General features: G+C 42.5%; 1 protein-coding gene across 6 annotated transcripts; it reads left to right on the forward strand.

Annotated features, from left to right (window-relative positions):
- Window positions 1-1,073: 1,073 nt before the first annotated feature.
- On the forward strand, window positions 1,074-17,838 carry LOC139648590 (UDP-N-acetylglucosamine--peptide N-acetylglucosaminyltransferase 110 kDa subunit). Of its 6 annotated transcripts, none has more exons than XM_071524765.1 (22): window positions 1,074-1,444; window positions 4,878-5,058; window positions 5,626-5,869; window positions 6,020-6,088; window positions 9,632-9,748; window positions 9,855-9,934; window positions 10,638-10,833; window positions 11,170-11,328; window positions 11,479-11,579; window positions 11,953-12,106; window positions 12,322-12,423; window positions 12,576-12,773; window positions 13,152-13,310; window positions 13,478-13,567; window positions 13,669-13,794; window positions 14,026-14,196; window positions 14,394-14,510; window positions 14,942-15,112; window positions 15,534-15,686; window positions 15,920-16,172; window positions 16,417-16,540; window positions 16,637-17,838. In XM_071524765.1, exons 1-22 carry the CDS (start codon window positions 1,408-1,410, stop codon window positions 16,815-16,817), a joined length of 3,183 nt encoding a protein of 1,060 aa, XP_071380866.1. In that variant the 5' UTR covers window positions 1,074-1,407; the 3' UTR covers window positions 16,818-17,838. The 6 variants fall into 6 exon arrangements, with proteins under 6 accessions (XP_071380866.1, XP_071380874.1, XP_071380889.1 ...); XM_071524773.1 differs by having other exon boundaries at window positions 11,188-11,328; XM_071524788.1 differs by having other exon boundaries at window positions 11,188-11,328; window positions 12,576-12,755.
- The last annotated feature ends 364 nt before the right edge of the window (window positions 17,839-18,202 follow it).

Consider the following 18,202-nt stretch of genomic DNA (forward strand, 5'->3'; position numbering starts at 1 on the left):
GGCCCTATTTCAAAAATGCAATTAAAAATTGGGCTAGCCCTGGACACTGAAACAGAAATACATTCCTTGTGCCACAAGAAAACACAATGACAAACACAAATTTTTGATTTGTTGATTTGAAGTTGTTCCAAGCTTCATGACCTTGCCAAATAATCAAAAGTTTCCTTTTTTGTTAGCACAGGTAATTTGTTCCCAGTGTAATGAAACTGTGGAATGATCATAATGGATTTGTGCCGGACCTGGCTGTTTCGTATAGGCGACATAGATGGTTGTGTATGTATGTGCTGTTTGGTTTGAGTGTGCACTAGTTCTTGCAGTGCTTGTGATGTTTCTGTGATAAAGAAATGTCCCAGACTGGGATTAATGAAGTACTACTACTAGTACTAGGTTACTAGTATTAGTGGCAGCAGCCTAGTTTGTGGTAGTACTTTATTAATCCCAGTGTATGGCTGGTAGCTAAATTTGGCACAATGCAAGATAAAATAAGTAGAAACATTTCTTTGTAACCTACGTTTAGGGACTTTCAAGTTATACATGTGTAATGTGTAAATTTGTAAGGTATACAACATGCATAGAGAGTTTCTTTTTTATTTTATTACCTCCCTCTTCTTTTCCTTTATTTTCCCCTCTATAGACTTTGACACGATGTCAAGCTAAGAAAACCAGTGTGTGTGTGTGTGTGTGTGTGTGTGTGAGAGAGAGAGAGAGAGAGAGAGGGAGAGAGCGAGAGCGATATCCCATGATTCTTTGAGGCATTGATGGTGCTTTTTTCTAGAACATAATTTGCCGCAATGTCTCGCTGCACCAATGTGTTCTTCCGCGCAGCGTTATTCTTGATATGGGCTCATATTATGTTTCTTTCGAGGACAAAAAGTATAATGCATGACTAGAAACCAAACACTTTTAAGACAGAAACTAAACTGACTGATTATTATGTGATAAAGATGACAATTATAAGCACTCAACCAAAATAATATTATCTCGTAATGGCGATGCGTGGATCTAGTTTCTGGCAAAAATGAGTCCTAAACACTCCGCCATTTTATGTTCTACAGCTGCTTTGTTGTGAAGAGGGAAATCAGCTTGAGCCTTCCGTCAACGCGTTAGATGCCAATGAAATGATCGATTTTGTAACGAGGAAAGTTGATTAATAGTTACAGTGGTTATATATCGACCACTCTAAGACAGTGTGACAGTCTTCACTACGCACTGTACCGTCTGGTGGCTGATAGCTCGAGGTACGCATTACCAAGGTTAGCTAGCTTGCCTGATAGCTAACGTGTTAACTAGCTGGCTAACGTTAGCCGCGACCGAAAACGGCGATTGCCCGGCATACATTTTCTCTGAAATTGTAATTTATCAGACTACACACTGACGACCACCGTGCAAGACACGAAGACCGAGGAGATGGCGAGCTCAGTGGGAAACGTGGCTGACAGCACAGGTAGGCTGCCTTTAATTAGCTAGCAAATAGCTAGCATTAGCTGGCTAACGTTGTCAAGCTTGTATGCACAGCACATAATTGACCATGGTGGTAACACGATAGTTCATAGATTTTAGTTTGGTTACGGACTACCTAGCTTAGGAATGTTAGCTGGCCAAGTAGCTAACGGTAGCTGGGTATGGGCACCATGGGGGGCACTTGCTACTTGCTATTTGAAAGGCTACGAGGCATACACACGCATGTGTGTGGGTTGTGCCCAAGTTTGACATTGCTGTTGTAGCGCTCGGGGTACATCGAGCGGGCTCAAGAAGTCGTTGCAATTCTTGCATCATGAGCCTGACGCGATCTTTGAGGAAGTCTTGACAACATACAGCTACATGCCGTTTGCCATGTCACAGGACTGTGCATGTTTTGTTGTGTTTTTTGCACAGTCCTGTACTGCTCATTGACGTTTATCCCATACGTAAAATCAATCTGACCCCAGAACAATCAAGGCTATTTTTTTTACACAGCCGACAACACATACGTAAAGCTTTTCCTGTCTACTTTTACATAAAGGCGAATAATTAGCAAATAGACGAAAACGTCTTGCTTTAACTTTGACAAGAAAAACAGCTTTTTCCGAATTCATTACCTCTTTCCCTCATAACATAAAAAAGAAAAGATCTCATAATTATGAGACAATGGTCTCGGTAAATTCGGATGGAGATGGTAATGTGTGCTTGTAGAAATACTGTACATTTCACGGAAGGCCTACATGACAGCTATTTAAGCCAGTTGTATTTCCATCTTGGTTTGAGACACTGAGAGATACTAGTGTCTGAATAATATAGATGGCATTGTCATTAGTGTGTCGCCTTCGCGCAGGCACCTTACAGGTGAAAAGCCAACTCTGATCTGCTTGACATTGTCTTATTTATCAGTGGGGCCAATATGGCATACATCACGGATATATTGTTATGCATATGAAATGTGTTCAAGCTGGCTACGTGGTGATTCAAGACATTGAGGCAATTGTCACGCAGTTTAACTAAAATCATACAGTGTGCACGTGAAAAGCATCTCTACAAGCATACATCATCACCTCTGCCCAGATTTATCGATATCTTCATCTCAGATTTGAGATAATTATGTCTGAATTATGAAATAATTAACTGAATTATGAGATCTTTTCTCAGAATGAGAGAGAATGTAATGGATTCAAAATTAAAAAAACAGGCTAAATTTATTTCCAGGTGAATGCAATGTCCTTCTGTACAAATAAGTTGTTCAGTTAAATTCCAAATAATAAATTCAAATAAATCCCTCTTGAAACCCACCTGTGTCCAAAAAATCATTGGCAAGTGGGCAATATGGTCGCTTTGACTTCTTCAACATAGTTGTTTGCACGCTCACAAACAACACAGTGCTCAATACTGCCACACATGGTGGCAAACTTTACTGCAATTACTTAGCGGCTGTATGCACTGTTCCCAACCGATGTGATGATTCCCAACTGACAACCTTTTACGAATTGAATGCAAATTTGGCATACATCTCATCCACCAAGCAGTACTTAACTCAATAAAATTTCAACCTTTCAATGGCACATGTCAGGGGCTAGTAGCCAGGTCATGTTGCAATAACTGCGGTCGACATGGGTTATTTGAAAATGTTAAGATTTTTTTTAAATCACAAGCTGTAGCCTAATTTGCCAGGAGTAGACACCGGCATGTTCCGTGTGAAACTGCATGCCAAAATGTACTTACCTTTCTTATCAATACCCAGTGGAACATGGCTTAAGATCTTTTCTGAGTCATTAAGAGTCCACTTTTAAATTTGGCATAGATCAAATTCACCAAGCAGCACGTTTTTTCAATACAACTTCAACTTTTATAACGGGTTCACCTGTTATCCACTTGTACTGCATCAAAATATATAATAATGGTGACAGTAGTGAGCAGTGCAATTGATTTTCAAAGAGCCTGGCCTCAGTGTGTTTGTTTGTGTGTAATGCTTTTTTCAATGTGCACTATTTAGGGCAGTTATGGTATGCACTGTTGAGGCCACACAGAGCCCCAAGAGCCCTGCATAGGGGAAATACAGCCTGCACTTGTACACCAGGCAGTAGGTTAGAAGTCAAGCAAGCATCAGCCAACTCAAGGCTGGTGCGCTCTATGTCCAAATACAAGGACATGGCTTGGTGATTTTCTAACTGTAGTGGCAAAGTCAATGCATGAAATACTCTAAATATTTTGTTCAGCAATTCTTAACAGTTGACAGGTGGAGTTTTTAAAGTCAGTGTTGTTCCACTCGTGTGCACCAATAAAGTGTGTATGTGTAATTAAGTATGCATGTTTGACAATATGGTATGCAACCTTAAACTACCAAAAGGCTAGTAAATTTTTCATGATCCTTCCACATTGGTTTTGGCACAAGCCCTGGCACAAGCCCTGCCCCTGTTTTTTCTTTTCTCATTAGCACACCCTTGCCATCCATTGCTCGAATCAGTTAAGCATGAACAGTTGAGCAACCATTTTGTCTGGATCATGTTTCATAATCCATCATTGTTTGCATTATAACAGCAAATGCCAGGCTTATTTCTTCAGTACCATATGCTGGAGCGGCGATATGCAATTTCAAGTTTTGATAAATCAGTAGAAGCACCTAAATCAGTGATGGGTCCAATTGCATGGAGCATGTGGCCAACTGGCCATCATTGGTGGCTTAAAATGCCTCTACTGGTTTATCAAGTATGAAATTGCACATCACACATTATTTGAGCCGCTGCTTGCCTTCCAAGTAACTTGGCACTTCCACAAACTACTGTTTTTTTTTGGGGGAAACCCTGGGCTACCTTTGTGTAAAATGCCCCTTCTACAGTAGCCTCTCACTTCATGAGACAGACTACACAATAAGCACAACCGCAAATCTGTTTAATGTGACATTTATTTAGATAATTGGACTGTGAATAAATGGGGAAAAAAATTAGGTTTTAAAATGTCAGTTGCTTGGGGGTAAAAATAAGTATTGAGCAACCAATAAAAATGTTAAGGGCCTCAAGGCACCAGACCTCAACCCAAGCAAATGTTTGAGACATAACAATTAAAACATCAAATGACACTCAACAAATACAACAACAAATGACGCAGTTTCTCATGCAAAGTTGGACTTTGTATGACTTGAATATGATTTCAGACAGTTGTATGCCATGTTGCATTAAAGATATTCTGGCAGTTGTCTGATTGAGACAGTTAACCTTAGTGATTTTATTTTGGTCATTGCCTCTACACTGTTATCTGTTGAGTTTAAAATGGTTAGCCATTTATTCTCCTGGAAAGCATTAGCTTTTCATTCATTTTTCTTTTCTTTTTTTTCATTTGTCTGCCTCATTTTCTTCCATCACCTCTAACATGTTGTTTCCCCCCCTCCTTGGGCTGTGTTGGTGCTCCAGAACCGACAAAACGTATGCTTTCCTTCCAAGGGTTGGCTGAGCTGGCGCACCGGGAGTATCAGTCAGGAGACTTTGAGGCAGCAGAGCGCCATTGCATGCAGCTGTGGAGGCAGGAGCCTGACAACACAGGCGTGCTGCTGCTCCTGTCTTCCATCCACTTCCAGTGCCGTAGACTCGACAGGTGAGGTGGGGGGGGGGGGGGGGACTGGCTCAAAGCACACTCACCATGTGGAGTGGAGGTGCAGAGAACACTGGGCCCACTGTGACTTTCACTGCACACAGCTGGTGTGGGGAGTCGAATGCAGCAGCTGAGCTGTCCTCTGGAGTTTCTGTTGCTCAGTCAAATGAGTTGTCACTCTTTTCTTTCCCTCCTTAAAAAAATCTCTTTTCACAGTTTCGGTGGTGGCCACGCTCTTTCTTAACAGGTGTCATGGTGAAGGTTACGGGTTTGATCTCCTTTACTTTTTTCCTAGTGATTTCTGTGCATGTGAGTGGATCAGCTTGCACAATAGACGCTGAGAAACGGTGGACTTCAGTAGGTTTAGAAGTTAGCACATAGGCATACAACACATAGGCAAATATGCCTATGAATGCACTTTAAGAATCATAAGGCTTTATTAAACACAGACAAGTCTCTCTCTTTTTTTTTTTACCTTGCACCTTGTTGCTGCCTCTCTTTTCTACCTAGTCAGCACTGCTAGCCACTCCATCATGTTTGTGACCATCCCATATCCTTTCTGGCCCGCAGGTCTGCTCACTTCAGTACCTTGGCCATCAAACAGAACCCAATGCTGGCTGAGGCCTACTCAAACCTGGGGAATGTGTATAAGGAGCGTGGGCAACTGCAGGAGGCCATAGAGCACTATCGACACGCCTTGAGACTGAAGCCAGATTTTATCGATGGATACATCAACTTGGCAGCAGCTCTGGTGGCAGCGGGGGACATGGAGGGAGCTGTGCAGGCTTACGTGTCTGCATTACAGTATAACCCTGTGAGTAACCCTGGTGCCATAGGCAGACCTCACTGAGGAAGAAAATCCTAGAATGGACCTATTTGTCATGATGACAGCAGACTAGATTGACCATGTTGATCTGTGGTTTTATGTAACAATGTAATGAACCCTTTTTTTTTTTTTCACCAGGATCTTTATTGTGTGCGTAGTGACTTGGGCAACTTGCTCAAAGCCCTCGGGCGTTTGGAGGAGGCCAAGGTATGTCCCAGTGGGTTGCCCGTTGCAAAGATGTTTTATTTTATTCTTTTTTTTTCTCTTTCTTTTATTTGTCCAGAAATGGTCATTTTTAGCATCCCATTTGAACACTAAGGCCATAGATTTTTTTTTTTATTCCTTTCACCCTTTTGACATAATTATAAGCTTCTCCCACATCAAGTCCTTTCCCTGTACTTCCATGGCCCTATACCTCCACCCACTCAGGTTTAGCTGCAGCCCCCCTGGCCAAGTGAAGGACAGGGAACCGTAGCTTTCTCTCATTTCTCAGGGACACAGTGAGCTTCACACCCCTAACTTTCCAAAAATCTTGGGAAGCATTGGACTGGAATGAGTCGCCACTTCCCTATGAGTCAACTGTTCCCTTTGTTTATTACTTTTTTGTTAATATATTCATCTTAGACTCAAACCTTCCTGTTTCTGTTGATTACTTTTCAGATGGCTTGATACATTTTGTTTTTTAGGATAGTTAAAATAGATACATCCCTTTTGCCTCCACCCTTTACCACTCTCTTAGTCCCAAAGTCCTTTTCTTTACCCTGACCTGTTACCAGAGGTCTCCCGCCCCCACCCCCCCCTTTCAGGAAGAAAGGCTACAATTTTTAAATTTACAGTGTTGATCTATATTGATGTAATTTGTGAACCTCAACCCATGCATTCTGATGAATGATTGATTTTGGAGGGAAAATGCTGGCTCGGTCTTTGAAGAATAAATGAACTGATGAGAAGCTAGTTTATCTTTGCAATGCAAAAGATAAGATGGTCTCTAACCAAACCACTGTACTCCAGTATTGTTTATCAAGAGGCTAATGCCACGTTATCAAGCTCATTTGCTTTCAGCACAGCTGTTGCCTGTGTGTTTTCCCTCACTTGTTAAGCCCCCTTTTGTCACTTCAAACTATTTCTCTATACTAGTTACAGGGACTCCATTCCTGGGTTGGGTCAAAACTGGAGATGTGGAGATGTTGTCTCTATGGTTACAGGCCATCTTATTTGGTGCTAGAGGGGGGTTAAGGAGTGGGGAGGAGCACTAGGGAGTTACCAGCTCCCCCTGCTCTGTCGCTCCACCCCCCGCGCGCTTGCTGAGGACCGGTGGAGTGAGCGCGCACAGAGCTGTCTTCCTGACCCTTCAGCTATGCCCAGTCCAGGCTCCAGCAGGCCCCACAGTGCTCTCTTCATACACACCTCATTAATGTTCCTCTGATTGTGGCTGGTAGTGACAGCTGCACCTAACTGGTTATCTAATCTGACATCCCCTGCTATTGAATACTCGGTTTTATCGTGTGGGTTTAGGAGGGTTCGTTCTTAAGAGCCTGTGGAGTGGCCCGAGCTGCGCCAGGCAGACAGCTCACTACCTGTACTCCACCGCCCGCGTCAGATGCTGGGTTAGAGAGACAGAAGCACGCGCAGCAACAGCGATGACCTCTTTATTTCAGAGCTGTGGAGGCTTCTAGATACAAGTATTTAAACGACAGACTTTTCTCCCTACCCATTGGCCAGGATTCAAGAAAGCAGGACAGGATAAAGAAAATCAAAGTATTACAAATCTTTTCTGCAAAGGAAAAAGAATAAAAGAAAAGTAATGATTATTACTTTTCCTTCAAATATGCAATGATATTCCCAAAGAAATGGGATCAGTTCATTTGGGGAAGATCAAGCCAGTAACCTCCCTCCTTTTCTGTAGTTTGAAAACTGGATTAATGGACAATTTCAAGCCTCAATCTATTGCACCGATAAATATAACGCATCAAAGCCTTTCTTCCCTCCCAGCTACCATTTTAAGTCTTCTTTTTGTTTGTTTGTTTTTTTGTTTAAAGAAACATTCATTGCATGAATGAAAACTAAGAACAATTTCTTTTAAGTTTTGTTGTGATTTGGAAGAAGCTGTTTTATTTCCATATGAAAAAATAATGTATTGTTTGCAAACTTATACTAACGATCTTGTTTTCTGATTTTGTCTCTTTTGGTTTTTCCGGAACTGATATTGTTATTTAGAAGGTTTCAGGTGGGTGACACTATTCCTGCGTAGGTGCCTGGCGGAAAGGAACACTAGGGCAGCATCAGTCCTCTCCTCTTCTTCCAGCCAGCTGCGGCCGCCACTCTGACAAAGTCCAAAAATATGGTAACGGGTTTGTAACTGCCAACAAAAGAAAAATCAACTCACTCCATGCTTGAGCTCCTCTGTCTTGTGGCTTCCTTTGAAGAGCAAACAAGAAAAAATAACAAAGAAAGAAAAGAGAAAGTACAGTAAGCATTCCTTAAGATATGTTATACTAATTCCCCAATTCTGTAGTAAATAAAAAGAAACTTGGATTGGAAGCAATAATCGTGAAAAACAAGTAAGAACCCTCTAACTCTTACATGTTGGTTGTTTTTCCTATTTTGTTTTATTTTTCCTTCTTTATTTGGAGTTGCAGCGATCTGATGATGCAGATAATGCGCTGTGAGTCTGCAGTAGCGCAGGGGCTGCGCAGCGATGCCTTCCATGCAACCAAAAAGGCGGCAAGCGCAAGCAAGCAACCCCTGCCCCCTTACCCCCCTCGGCCTGTTGGTTGCGGACCTCCCCCCACCCTCTGCCAGCCTCGCACACAAAAGCCCCTAAATCTCAGACAAGATACAATTGGCTCTCATAATGCACTAATGCACTTTAGATTGTCCAAAAAATCCTTTATGCTCTGTGTTTATGACAGATATTGCACAATTGGCTGTTTACTTCCCAAATGTTATGCATTTCACAGTCTAGCCACTGGTTACTGTGATCCCTCAATCCCCCACAATCCCCCTTTGTCCTGAGAGACTATGTGGGTACTGAGCATGTGCCAGTCTGGTGTAGCAGGAGTGCTGCCAGGGGTTACGGGTCTGCAGCTGTCTCACCTGGCCAGTCAGCGAGCGCAGCAGGCGAATAATGACCTTTGCTAGCAGCAGGGTCATGCGAGCAGCAGTATGCGGTGCGTTGTGGTGGTGATAGTCACACACCTGCGCGGATTTGTGCGCATGCATTACAGGGACCTTCACCTGCACGCAGTGTCGATCATCCAAGGTTGTGAGATATCATGCCCACATAGAATATGCAGATATCATGCTGATAATCAGTGTTGTGTAATTTTTAGATCTGATGATTATTACTATTCTGGGTTATTACTAATCAGAGAGCCGTTCATCTGGCATGGGCACCATTGTGTTTTGTAAGAATGGGATCATAACTGTGGGATGAGGGCCTGCGTGTGGGTGTTGGTTGGATCTGCGCAGCGTAGGAAAAAGCAAGGCAGCTTAGCGCGGCAGACTTGAGCGCACGCGAGCCCATGCTGCAGACTCACTTTTTGCCATCATGGAGAATGGTCACTAATTCTGTTTCCTCTGCCCTTTTTGTTTTCTTTTCTTTTTTGTTTCTTTTCTTCCTTTCTATTCTCAATCTTTTATTTGTTATTTATTTTACAATCCCTTGTCCTCCCTTCTACATACTATACCTTTCCCACTCTACCTCTTCCTCTCCTCCTCCTGTGGTTTTTCATTGTTAACCCATACAAGGCTTGCTACCTGAAAGCCATTGAAACTCAGCCCAACTTTGCAGTGGCTTGGAGCAACCTGGGCTGTGTGTTCAATGCCCAAGGAGAGATATGGCTGGCCATACACCATTTTGAGAAGGTCAGTTGCGATATTTTGCGAATTTTAAGGCTTATTACTTTCCATCTTGATATAAATATTTTTGCTTTTTCCCATGTTTTAATATAATGTTTATTCAAATTTGTAGGCAGTGACGCTGGACCCAAATTTCCTTGACGCTTACATCAATTTGGGCAATGTTTTGAAGGAAGCCCGCATCTTTGACAGGTTAGTGTACCTCATGAAATGGAAGGCAGAAAACACCACCCTAACACACCCTTACATTTTTAAGGATTTAAAATGAGTCATCAATGCTGTAAGACTAGATTTCATTGTCTTTCTGTTCATATTGTTAGCTTTGTAAGTGTTTCCCATACCATTGTTTAGGCAGGGCAACCGCACCACGCCTACAGAGCTGCCGTCATGCTCAGGCTGACGAGGGCTGCCACACTACCAATGAAATGGTGGAATCATTTTCACTGACTTAGTCTTTGTAATTTGTAAAAGCTCCAACTAATTGCACTACTAAAGCAGTCACATTGCACAGTAATTATGACAGTGGCCTGTCTACTGTCACAAGTGAACTGAGTTGTTGACAGTGGAGGTTCTAGTTGTACAAAGATGTCTGGCATAGACAGCAGTCAGGATGAAAGGTAATCTTAATGGCTTTGCAAACTTTTTCTCAAAATTTGCAGTGATGGACTTTTTAGTAAAATGTATTTGATGGTTTTAAATGTTACTTAAATGCTACTTTGGTTGTCTCGCTGTGCTGGCCTATGGGTTGGCTTCACTTTTGAAATTTTGCATTTAAATTGTAATTAGCCTTAACTGCTTGTAAAGAGATGAGCAAACTGTCTGTAGATGAGAGCTGCGACTTAAAATAAGAGCAAAAGCTTGGTCATTGAGCCTAAATGGTATCTTTTGTTTCCAGAGCTGTGGCTGGCTACCTGCGAGCGCTGAGCCTTAGCCCCAACCATGCTGTTGTCCATGGCAACCTGGCCTGTGTCTACTATGAGCAGGGCCTCATCGACCTGGCTATTGACACCTACCGTCGTGCTATTGAATTGCAGCCCCACTTCCCTGATGCCTACTGCAACCTGGCAAACGCTCTGAAGGAGAAGGGCAATGTAAGACGATACATAGTTTTTGTTTTTTGTTTGGTTGGTGTGTGTCCCCTGTAAAGATAGCTTTGTATTTAACTGTCTGAGCTGTGAACATTCCCAGCTCACATGGCATTGCAGATGAACAAGCATCTTTTCTATACATATAAAAGTTTGATGTAGTATTTCTGTATACGCATAATGTATGCAAATGACACGAACAATGACTGCTTGTTGAGTCAGAGTCCAGTCTATCTGCTCTTAACAATCTCAAATGGTGTCCTTTTGAGTCTGCCCTTCATTGTGTGTATGTATTTGTCCCAGTCAATCGACTTATGCATTTATTTTATTTAACCTTTCAAGGTTTATATTCTTCCCCAGGTATCTGAAGCAGAAGAGTGTTACAACACAGCCTTACGCCTATGCCCAACCCATGCCGACTCCCTCAACAATTTGGCCAATATCAAGCGTGAGCAGGGCAACATTGAGGAAGCAGTTCAGCTCTATAGGAAAGCCCTGGAGGTGAGCAGAGAGTTTACTGATTGTACCCTCACTATTTTCCACCTATAATTACATCTATTTAACTTGACAATCATGGTTGCTTTACATATGAACATGGCACAATCTTGCACTTGTTAAGTAAAGTGCTGGGCTCTGTTTGTTTTTCATCAGGTTTTCCCAGAGTTTGCAGCAGCTCACTCTAACCTAGCCAGCGTCCTGCAGCAGCAGGGGAAACTCCAGGAGGCCCTCATGCATTACAAGGAGGCTATCAGGTTAGTAACTTATGCTAACTACAGGTAACCGCCAAGATAAATTGTTTTAATAGATTTTTATGCCACCACAAGCTGACACAACAGCTTCAGTGCACCATATCATAGATTATACAAATGTTCAGAACTCTATTGGTGTGATGCTACACCGTTCCTCTGAGAAATTCCATCACTTGTTTTTTTAAGAGATTATTGGGGTTGAGATCTGTCTGGCTTCACATGTATTCCTGGAAGAAATGGCCATCAACTTGTCAGTCTTAAAGTCATACACTATGCTGAATTTTTATTGATGTTATTGAAGGACACTTAACAACAATTTAGGATGGATTCATGTTGTTATACAGGTGTTAAGCGGTTTCTTCCCCTCTGATTTTAGAATCAGTCCCACATTTGCTGATGCCTACTCAAACATGGGCAACACACTGAAGGAAATGCAAGATGTACAAGGAGCCCTGCAATGCTACACCCGTGCCATCCAGATCAACCCTGCCTTTGCTGACGCTCACAGCAATCTGGCCTCTATTCACAAGGTGGGGAGGATCATAGATGAAACTAATACTTAATGTTTGCTCAATACTCTTTCTTTTGCGTAAAAGTAATTGTAATTGTCTGCTTAATATAGATGTATTTTAAATATTGGTGGTATTTGGCAGTTTCCTGGAGTTTTTATATGTATAGAGATAGCTGTAAACATTCCATTGTCCCCTACATCAATTATTCTAATTTAGTTTTTTCATTCTTTCAGGACTCTGGCAACATCCCAGAGGCCATTGCGTCTTACCGCACAGCCTTGAAACTCAAGCCGGACTTCCCTGATGCCTACTGCAACTTGGCACACTGCCTGCAGGTACCTGAAACTTCATTACTAAGTCTAATGTACATCAATGTTGCTGTGTGCACTTGAAACAAAACCTATTCTCTGTTCATGTTGACAGATGAAATGTCAAGCCTTTTGAACTTCCCTCTGTCTTATTCACCTTATTCCCGTCACCCTTTCAGATTGTGTGTGACTGGACAGACTATGATGAGCGGATGAAGAAACTAGTGAGCATTGTGGCCGACCAGCTGGATAAGAACCGTCTGCCATCAGTGCACCCTCACCATAGCATGCTGTATCCGCTGTCCCACGGCTTCCGCAAGGCCATTGCCGAGCGCCATGGCAACCTTTGTCTGGACAAGGTACACGCACTGATCAAAGCAAGTAAACTTTTATCCTACTTTTTATGGGTTGGAAAGTGGCTGGTGATGGCTATGGCTGCCTGCAGGGACATGGGCTAGGTAAGGGATGATAAAGTGCTATCCTGACATGGTACTGGTTCTGTATAGTGGGGGGGGGGGGGGTATATTTTATTTGACAGAAAATGTGGTGTAAGCTGGTGGTGAAAGAGGTGCTTGCAGGGATGAGGGTGTGATAAAAGGTTGGACAAGAATTAACTTTAATTTGAGATGGATTAATAGCAGTAGTTTAGTCTAACTTAACCATTACTACAGTCAGTATACCTACAGTATACTTAGTCCTGCTAGAATTGGTTGTCCTGCTGTAGTTGTAGTCTTATACCCCTGCTTGTTCCACAGATCAATGCTCTGCACAAACCTGCTTATGAGCATCCTAAGGATCTGAAGGCCAGTAGTGGTCGTCTGCGTATTGGCTATGTCAGCTCTGACTTCGGCAACCACCCTACCTCCCACCTGATGCAGTCCATTCCTGGCATGCACAACTCTGAGAAATTTGAGGTGAGACCGTCATTTTAAATTCTTCACCCTAGGAAATACAAACTTGACTCAACAAATGTGTATGATACTTATAGGAATGTCTGAATTTGCCAATGAGTATTGATTTGAAATGTGGCAATGTGTATTTATTTGCGTCAACTTAACATTCAATGTGTTTTTCTCTCAAGGTGTTCTGCTACGCCCTCAGCCCTGATGATAGCACCAACTTCCGTGTGAAAGTGGTAGCAGAGGCTCATCACTTCACAGACCTCTCACAGGTAACTGTTATGACCTAGGGTTGTGTCTTGAATCAGTCTTTATTTTATGTGAATGAATTAATCTCCATTCAACAATCACGCTGCTTCTCCTCTTCTGTCAGAGCCCCTGCAATGGCAAGGCAGCTGACCGTATCCACCAGGATGGAGTCCACATCCTGGTCAACATGAATGGATACACCAAGGGAGCCCGCAACGAGCTGTTTGCCCTGCGCCCTGCACCCATTCAGGTCAGTCCTGCATATGGTTTCTGTCAGGCACAGGGCTCTATCTATGCAAAAGAAGTCACCTGGTTAAAGATGTGACATGCACATTTTGGCAGTCACATGCAAAGTCCAGTTCTGATGACAAAATCATGGAATCTGAAACTACTATGCAAATGTTAGACTTGAAGCAGGATACAATAATCAATTTTTCTGGCATCAATAATGCATCCCTAATTTTGATCTATACCCTATTAGGCTATGTGGCTGGGCTACCCAGGAACCAGTGGGGCTCCCTTCATGGATTATATCATCTCCGACAAGGAGACATCACCAATCGAAGTAGCTGAACAGTATTCTGAGAAACTGGCCTACATGCCCCACACTTTCTTCATTGGAGACCACGCCAACATGTTCCCTCACCTCAAGGTTTGTCCATCCTTTCCTCTTAGTTGTCTGTGTTGTCCATTATCAAGTCAAATTTCTAATTTTTTTCTCTAGTTGTTAGCTGTTTGTGGCACAAGTCTTTGGTTAACTAACACCAGATCTTAGCAGTGGCCTTAAACTAATTAATCAGCATGTTTTTTTTTAACACATGGAACATGTTTTCTTTTTGTGATCAACAGAAAAAGGCAGTGATTGATTTCAAGTCTAATGGACACATCTTTGACAATCGCATTGTGCTTAATGGCATTGATCTGAAGGCCTTCTTGGACAGTCTGCCAGATGTGAAGGTAGTAAAGGTGAGGAAAGACAATTAACTGAAACTCTGGTCCTGATGAACATGGGAGTTGATTTTTGATAGCGTATGTGAACTTGGATTATTTAAGAACCAGTGATGAATTTTTGTGGGTGACCCTGTATGTATGATAGGTAAATTGGCACCATCTGCCTGCTAGCTCATGGTATCGCTGTTTTCTTTGAATCACATTGACAAATTAAGCCATTTTTCTAAAGAATGGGGAAATCTTGGCCAGTCTCTGCTCAAGCAGATACTGGTACATTTTCTGAGAAAATCATTGTACTTGCTATATGGCAAACTAATACTGCCATAGTTAGGCAATACATTAATCTACTTTGCACATTATTGTTGATTGCGTTGTTTTTTTCCCTTTATGTTCTTGAAACCATTTCCAAGCAGTTAAGTTGGAACTACTCTCTTCTCTCTGTCCAGATGAAGTGCGACAACAACCAGGAACCTTCTGGAGACACCAATGGGGCTCTGTCCATGCCCGTGATCCCCATGAACACAGCAGCTGAAGCCATCATCAACATGATCAACCAAGGCCAAATCCAGGTCACAATCAATGGCTTCACTGTCAGCAATGGCCTGGCCACCACACAGGTATGCATGTTCGCACGCGTCCATACGAGCACACAATCTTGACTTGCAATATGTAACAACATGGGTATAAAACATCCATACATGCAGAGACAAAGGCAAGAGCAGCAATTTATTTTAGCATGGTGCTTTTCCAGATCTTTTCAGCAGAAGAGGTTGTAGTCTCTGCGACTGTGGACCAGGTATGCTGTGTTCATGAAAGTAACAGGAAAGCACAAAAACTGGTGGAGAGGGAACTGGTGGCACTAAGGATTTGGCCTTAAAATTACTGGCATTACAAACTACCTATACTCACCAATAGGCTCACTAACACTATGTGGCTCCAACAGATAATGCCTTTCACTTCCCACTATCTATAACTCAGAGGAAGAAAGCGGAGAGGCCAGTATATTTTTCAACAGCACCATCTTGTCTTCTATTTTAGATTAACAACAAAGCTGCCACTGGAGAGGAGGTGCCACGCACAATTGTTGTGACAACTCGCTCCCAGTATGGACTCCCTGAGGATTCCATTGTCTACTGCAACTTTAACCAGCTCTACAAGATTGACCCCCCAACACTGCAGATGTGGGCCAATGTAAGTTGGACAGCTAGACTTGGTTTGAACATAACTGTTGTGAGCATTCCTTAAACTCTGGTCTTATGTGAAGGGAGTTAAGATATAAAAATGGGTTAAATGAATTTCTGTAGTCATCTGATAACTAGACTTTTATTTTTGTTTCTAATAATTAATCAGTACTTGTATTGTTCCTGCAATTCACTGAAATCCATTTTTTTTTTTTTTTTAAATACTCTCCCCCCCTCATTTAGATCCTTAAGCGTGTGCCCAACAGTGTTCTGTGGCTTCTTCGTTTCCCTGCTGTGGGTGAGCCCAACATTCAGCAGTACGCCCAGAACATGGGCCTCCCTGGCTCCCGCATCATCTTCTCTCCCGTGGCTCCCAAGGAGGAGCATGTGAGGAGGGGCCAGCTGGCGGATGTGTGCCTGGACACTCCTCTGTGTAATGGCCACACCACAGGCATGGATGTTCTCTGGGCCGGGACACCCATGGTTACCATGCCAGGTGAGAATTTGGACACTAGATGGATTTTGAGGGACAGACACTGGGTGATTTCTCAGGGCAACAAAATTGTTTGGATAATGAATAAAAATGTCTTGACTGCTCTAAAGTATCAAGGCGAGAATTGGACCAATTCAGTCAGCACAAATGGATTTAAAAATCAAATTTATTCTTGGAATGAAATAACTTTATATTTGTTGAAGAAATCTTATGTCATGGCTGCTCTTTCATTTAAAAACTCCTTAAGGTGAGACCCTGGCCTCCCGTGTTGCTGCCTCACAACTCACCTGTCTGGGCTGTCCTGAGCTAATCGCTCAAAGTCGCCAGGAGTATGAGGATGTAGCAGTCAAACTTGGCTCTGACATGGAATAGTAAGTAGAATTTTATCTCTGACTTCTATTGATGGCAGCAAATTGTCTTTTCTGTTATATAACTGCCACTCCGACCACCCTCTTTCTTTCCTGCAGCCTGAAGATGGTCAGAGCACGTGTTTGGAAGCAGCGAATCTGCAGCCCTCTTTTCAACACCAAACAGTACACCATTGAGCTGGAGAAGCTCTATCTACAGATGTGGGAGCACCATGCCAATGGGAACAAGCCAGACCACATGGTCAAACTCCAGCCAATAGAGACCAGCGAGAATGCCTGAAATGGATGCACGCCGCCTTCCTTCCTGCACACCCTGACCAGTCCTTCCCACCGTCCTTACTTTCCAACCTTCATGAGCACCCTAGCTTGAGCGATCAATAACTTCCACTCCAGCCATCTTCCCTGAATTGTTTATATCTGATCGTCTCTATGCCTCTCCTTCCCTGTAAATAGGACTCTTGTTTGTTAAGGAGCCTACAGGTGTAGCCATTTGTCCCCCTTCACATTCGTCATGGAATCTCACATCGGCGTTTCTTTAACTAGATAGAGCCTGAGCCTTTCAGGCTCTTCATCTGAGACTCCTGTCCTAAACTATGGCATCTTTGGTGACTATGAGAGGAAAATGAATGCCCCTCTACCCCTTCAGTGCTTGGATCAGTGGATTTTATTTTTTTGTCCTCTCTGTGTGAATATGGGACTACTTGCTGGCTCGTGGAGAGAATGTCCAGCCTCCATCACCTTGTTGATCTACTTATAATTGGATTAAGTGTTCTGTGTTAAAAAGGACAATGTTGCACCATGAAAGTTGTAACTCTGACTTGCGTTTAATCAGCTTTAACATGCATTCTTAAAACATAGTTTGCAACTGCTCTTTATTTTGTCTTAAGCTGTTATTGTTAAATATGACTGCAACGAGTAGACGTGCAAGTTTGGAGGAAGATGGTCTTGAGGAAGACTTTTCCCTCACCGAATGCCAACTTGTAAGGATTTTGTCATGTGTCAATTTAGGAATACTCTCAATAGCTGTTGTCCTCTTTGATGTCACACACTATGCTTGCAAAGACTATTGGACAAAGCTGGACAAAGGAGTTTCTTGTTGGTAATCATTGGAAAGGGCCTATATTTCACTTTAGCTGTCATCCACATATAAATTGATTTTTATCACACAAACCAGGAATGGCCTAGGTAAGTATTTTCTAAGCAGTTTTTGTTTTTGTATTGTCTCTTAACTGTATGCTGTCAATGATACTGCAAGACTCTGACTAAATATGACTTAAAAAATAAAGATATGGCAAACCCTGTGTCCTGTCTTGTGCACTCAGCAGAAGTATAATTATGGGATAGTTTAGAAAGTTAAAAATACATGCTAGCTTGTTTTTAAAACTCGCCTCATGTTAATCTTTGGCTACTATTCACGCATAGGGCCAACCGACTGTAAGGGCCACCTATTACTAGCAGGCAGTTGAAATTTTCATACCAATTGAGTTGGTCCTCAGTCTGTATACTCACTGTATACGGTATATGGTATATATGTATATGGTGTGCTTGATTTTAACCATGCATACATACATTCACCTGCGACAGAGCGGAATTGAGCATCACGGGATTATAAATTATGCTGGTGGAAGTCCAAATGTGGGTTTTTAAAGATTTTGAGCGATGAAA

This window comes from Centroberyx affinis, unplaced genomic scaffold (genome assembly GCF_046629955.1).
Source record: "Centroberyx affinis isolate AG114_WGS23_722 - 3 ecotype Tasmania unplaced genomic scaffold, CSIRO-AGI_Caff_v1 ptg000108l_1, whole genome shotgun sequence".
In the NCBI taxonomy this organism is placed as follows: Eukaryota; Metazoa; Chordata; class Actinopteri; order Beryciformes; family Berycidae; genus Centroberyx; species Centroberyx affinis.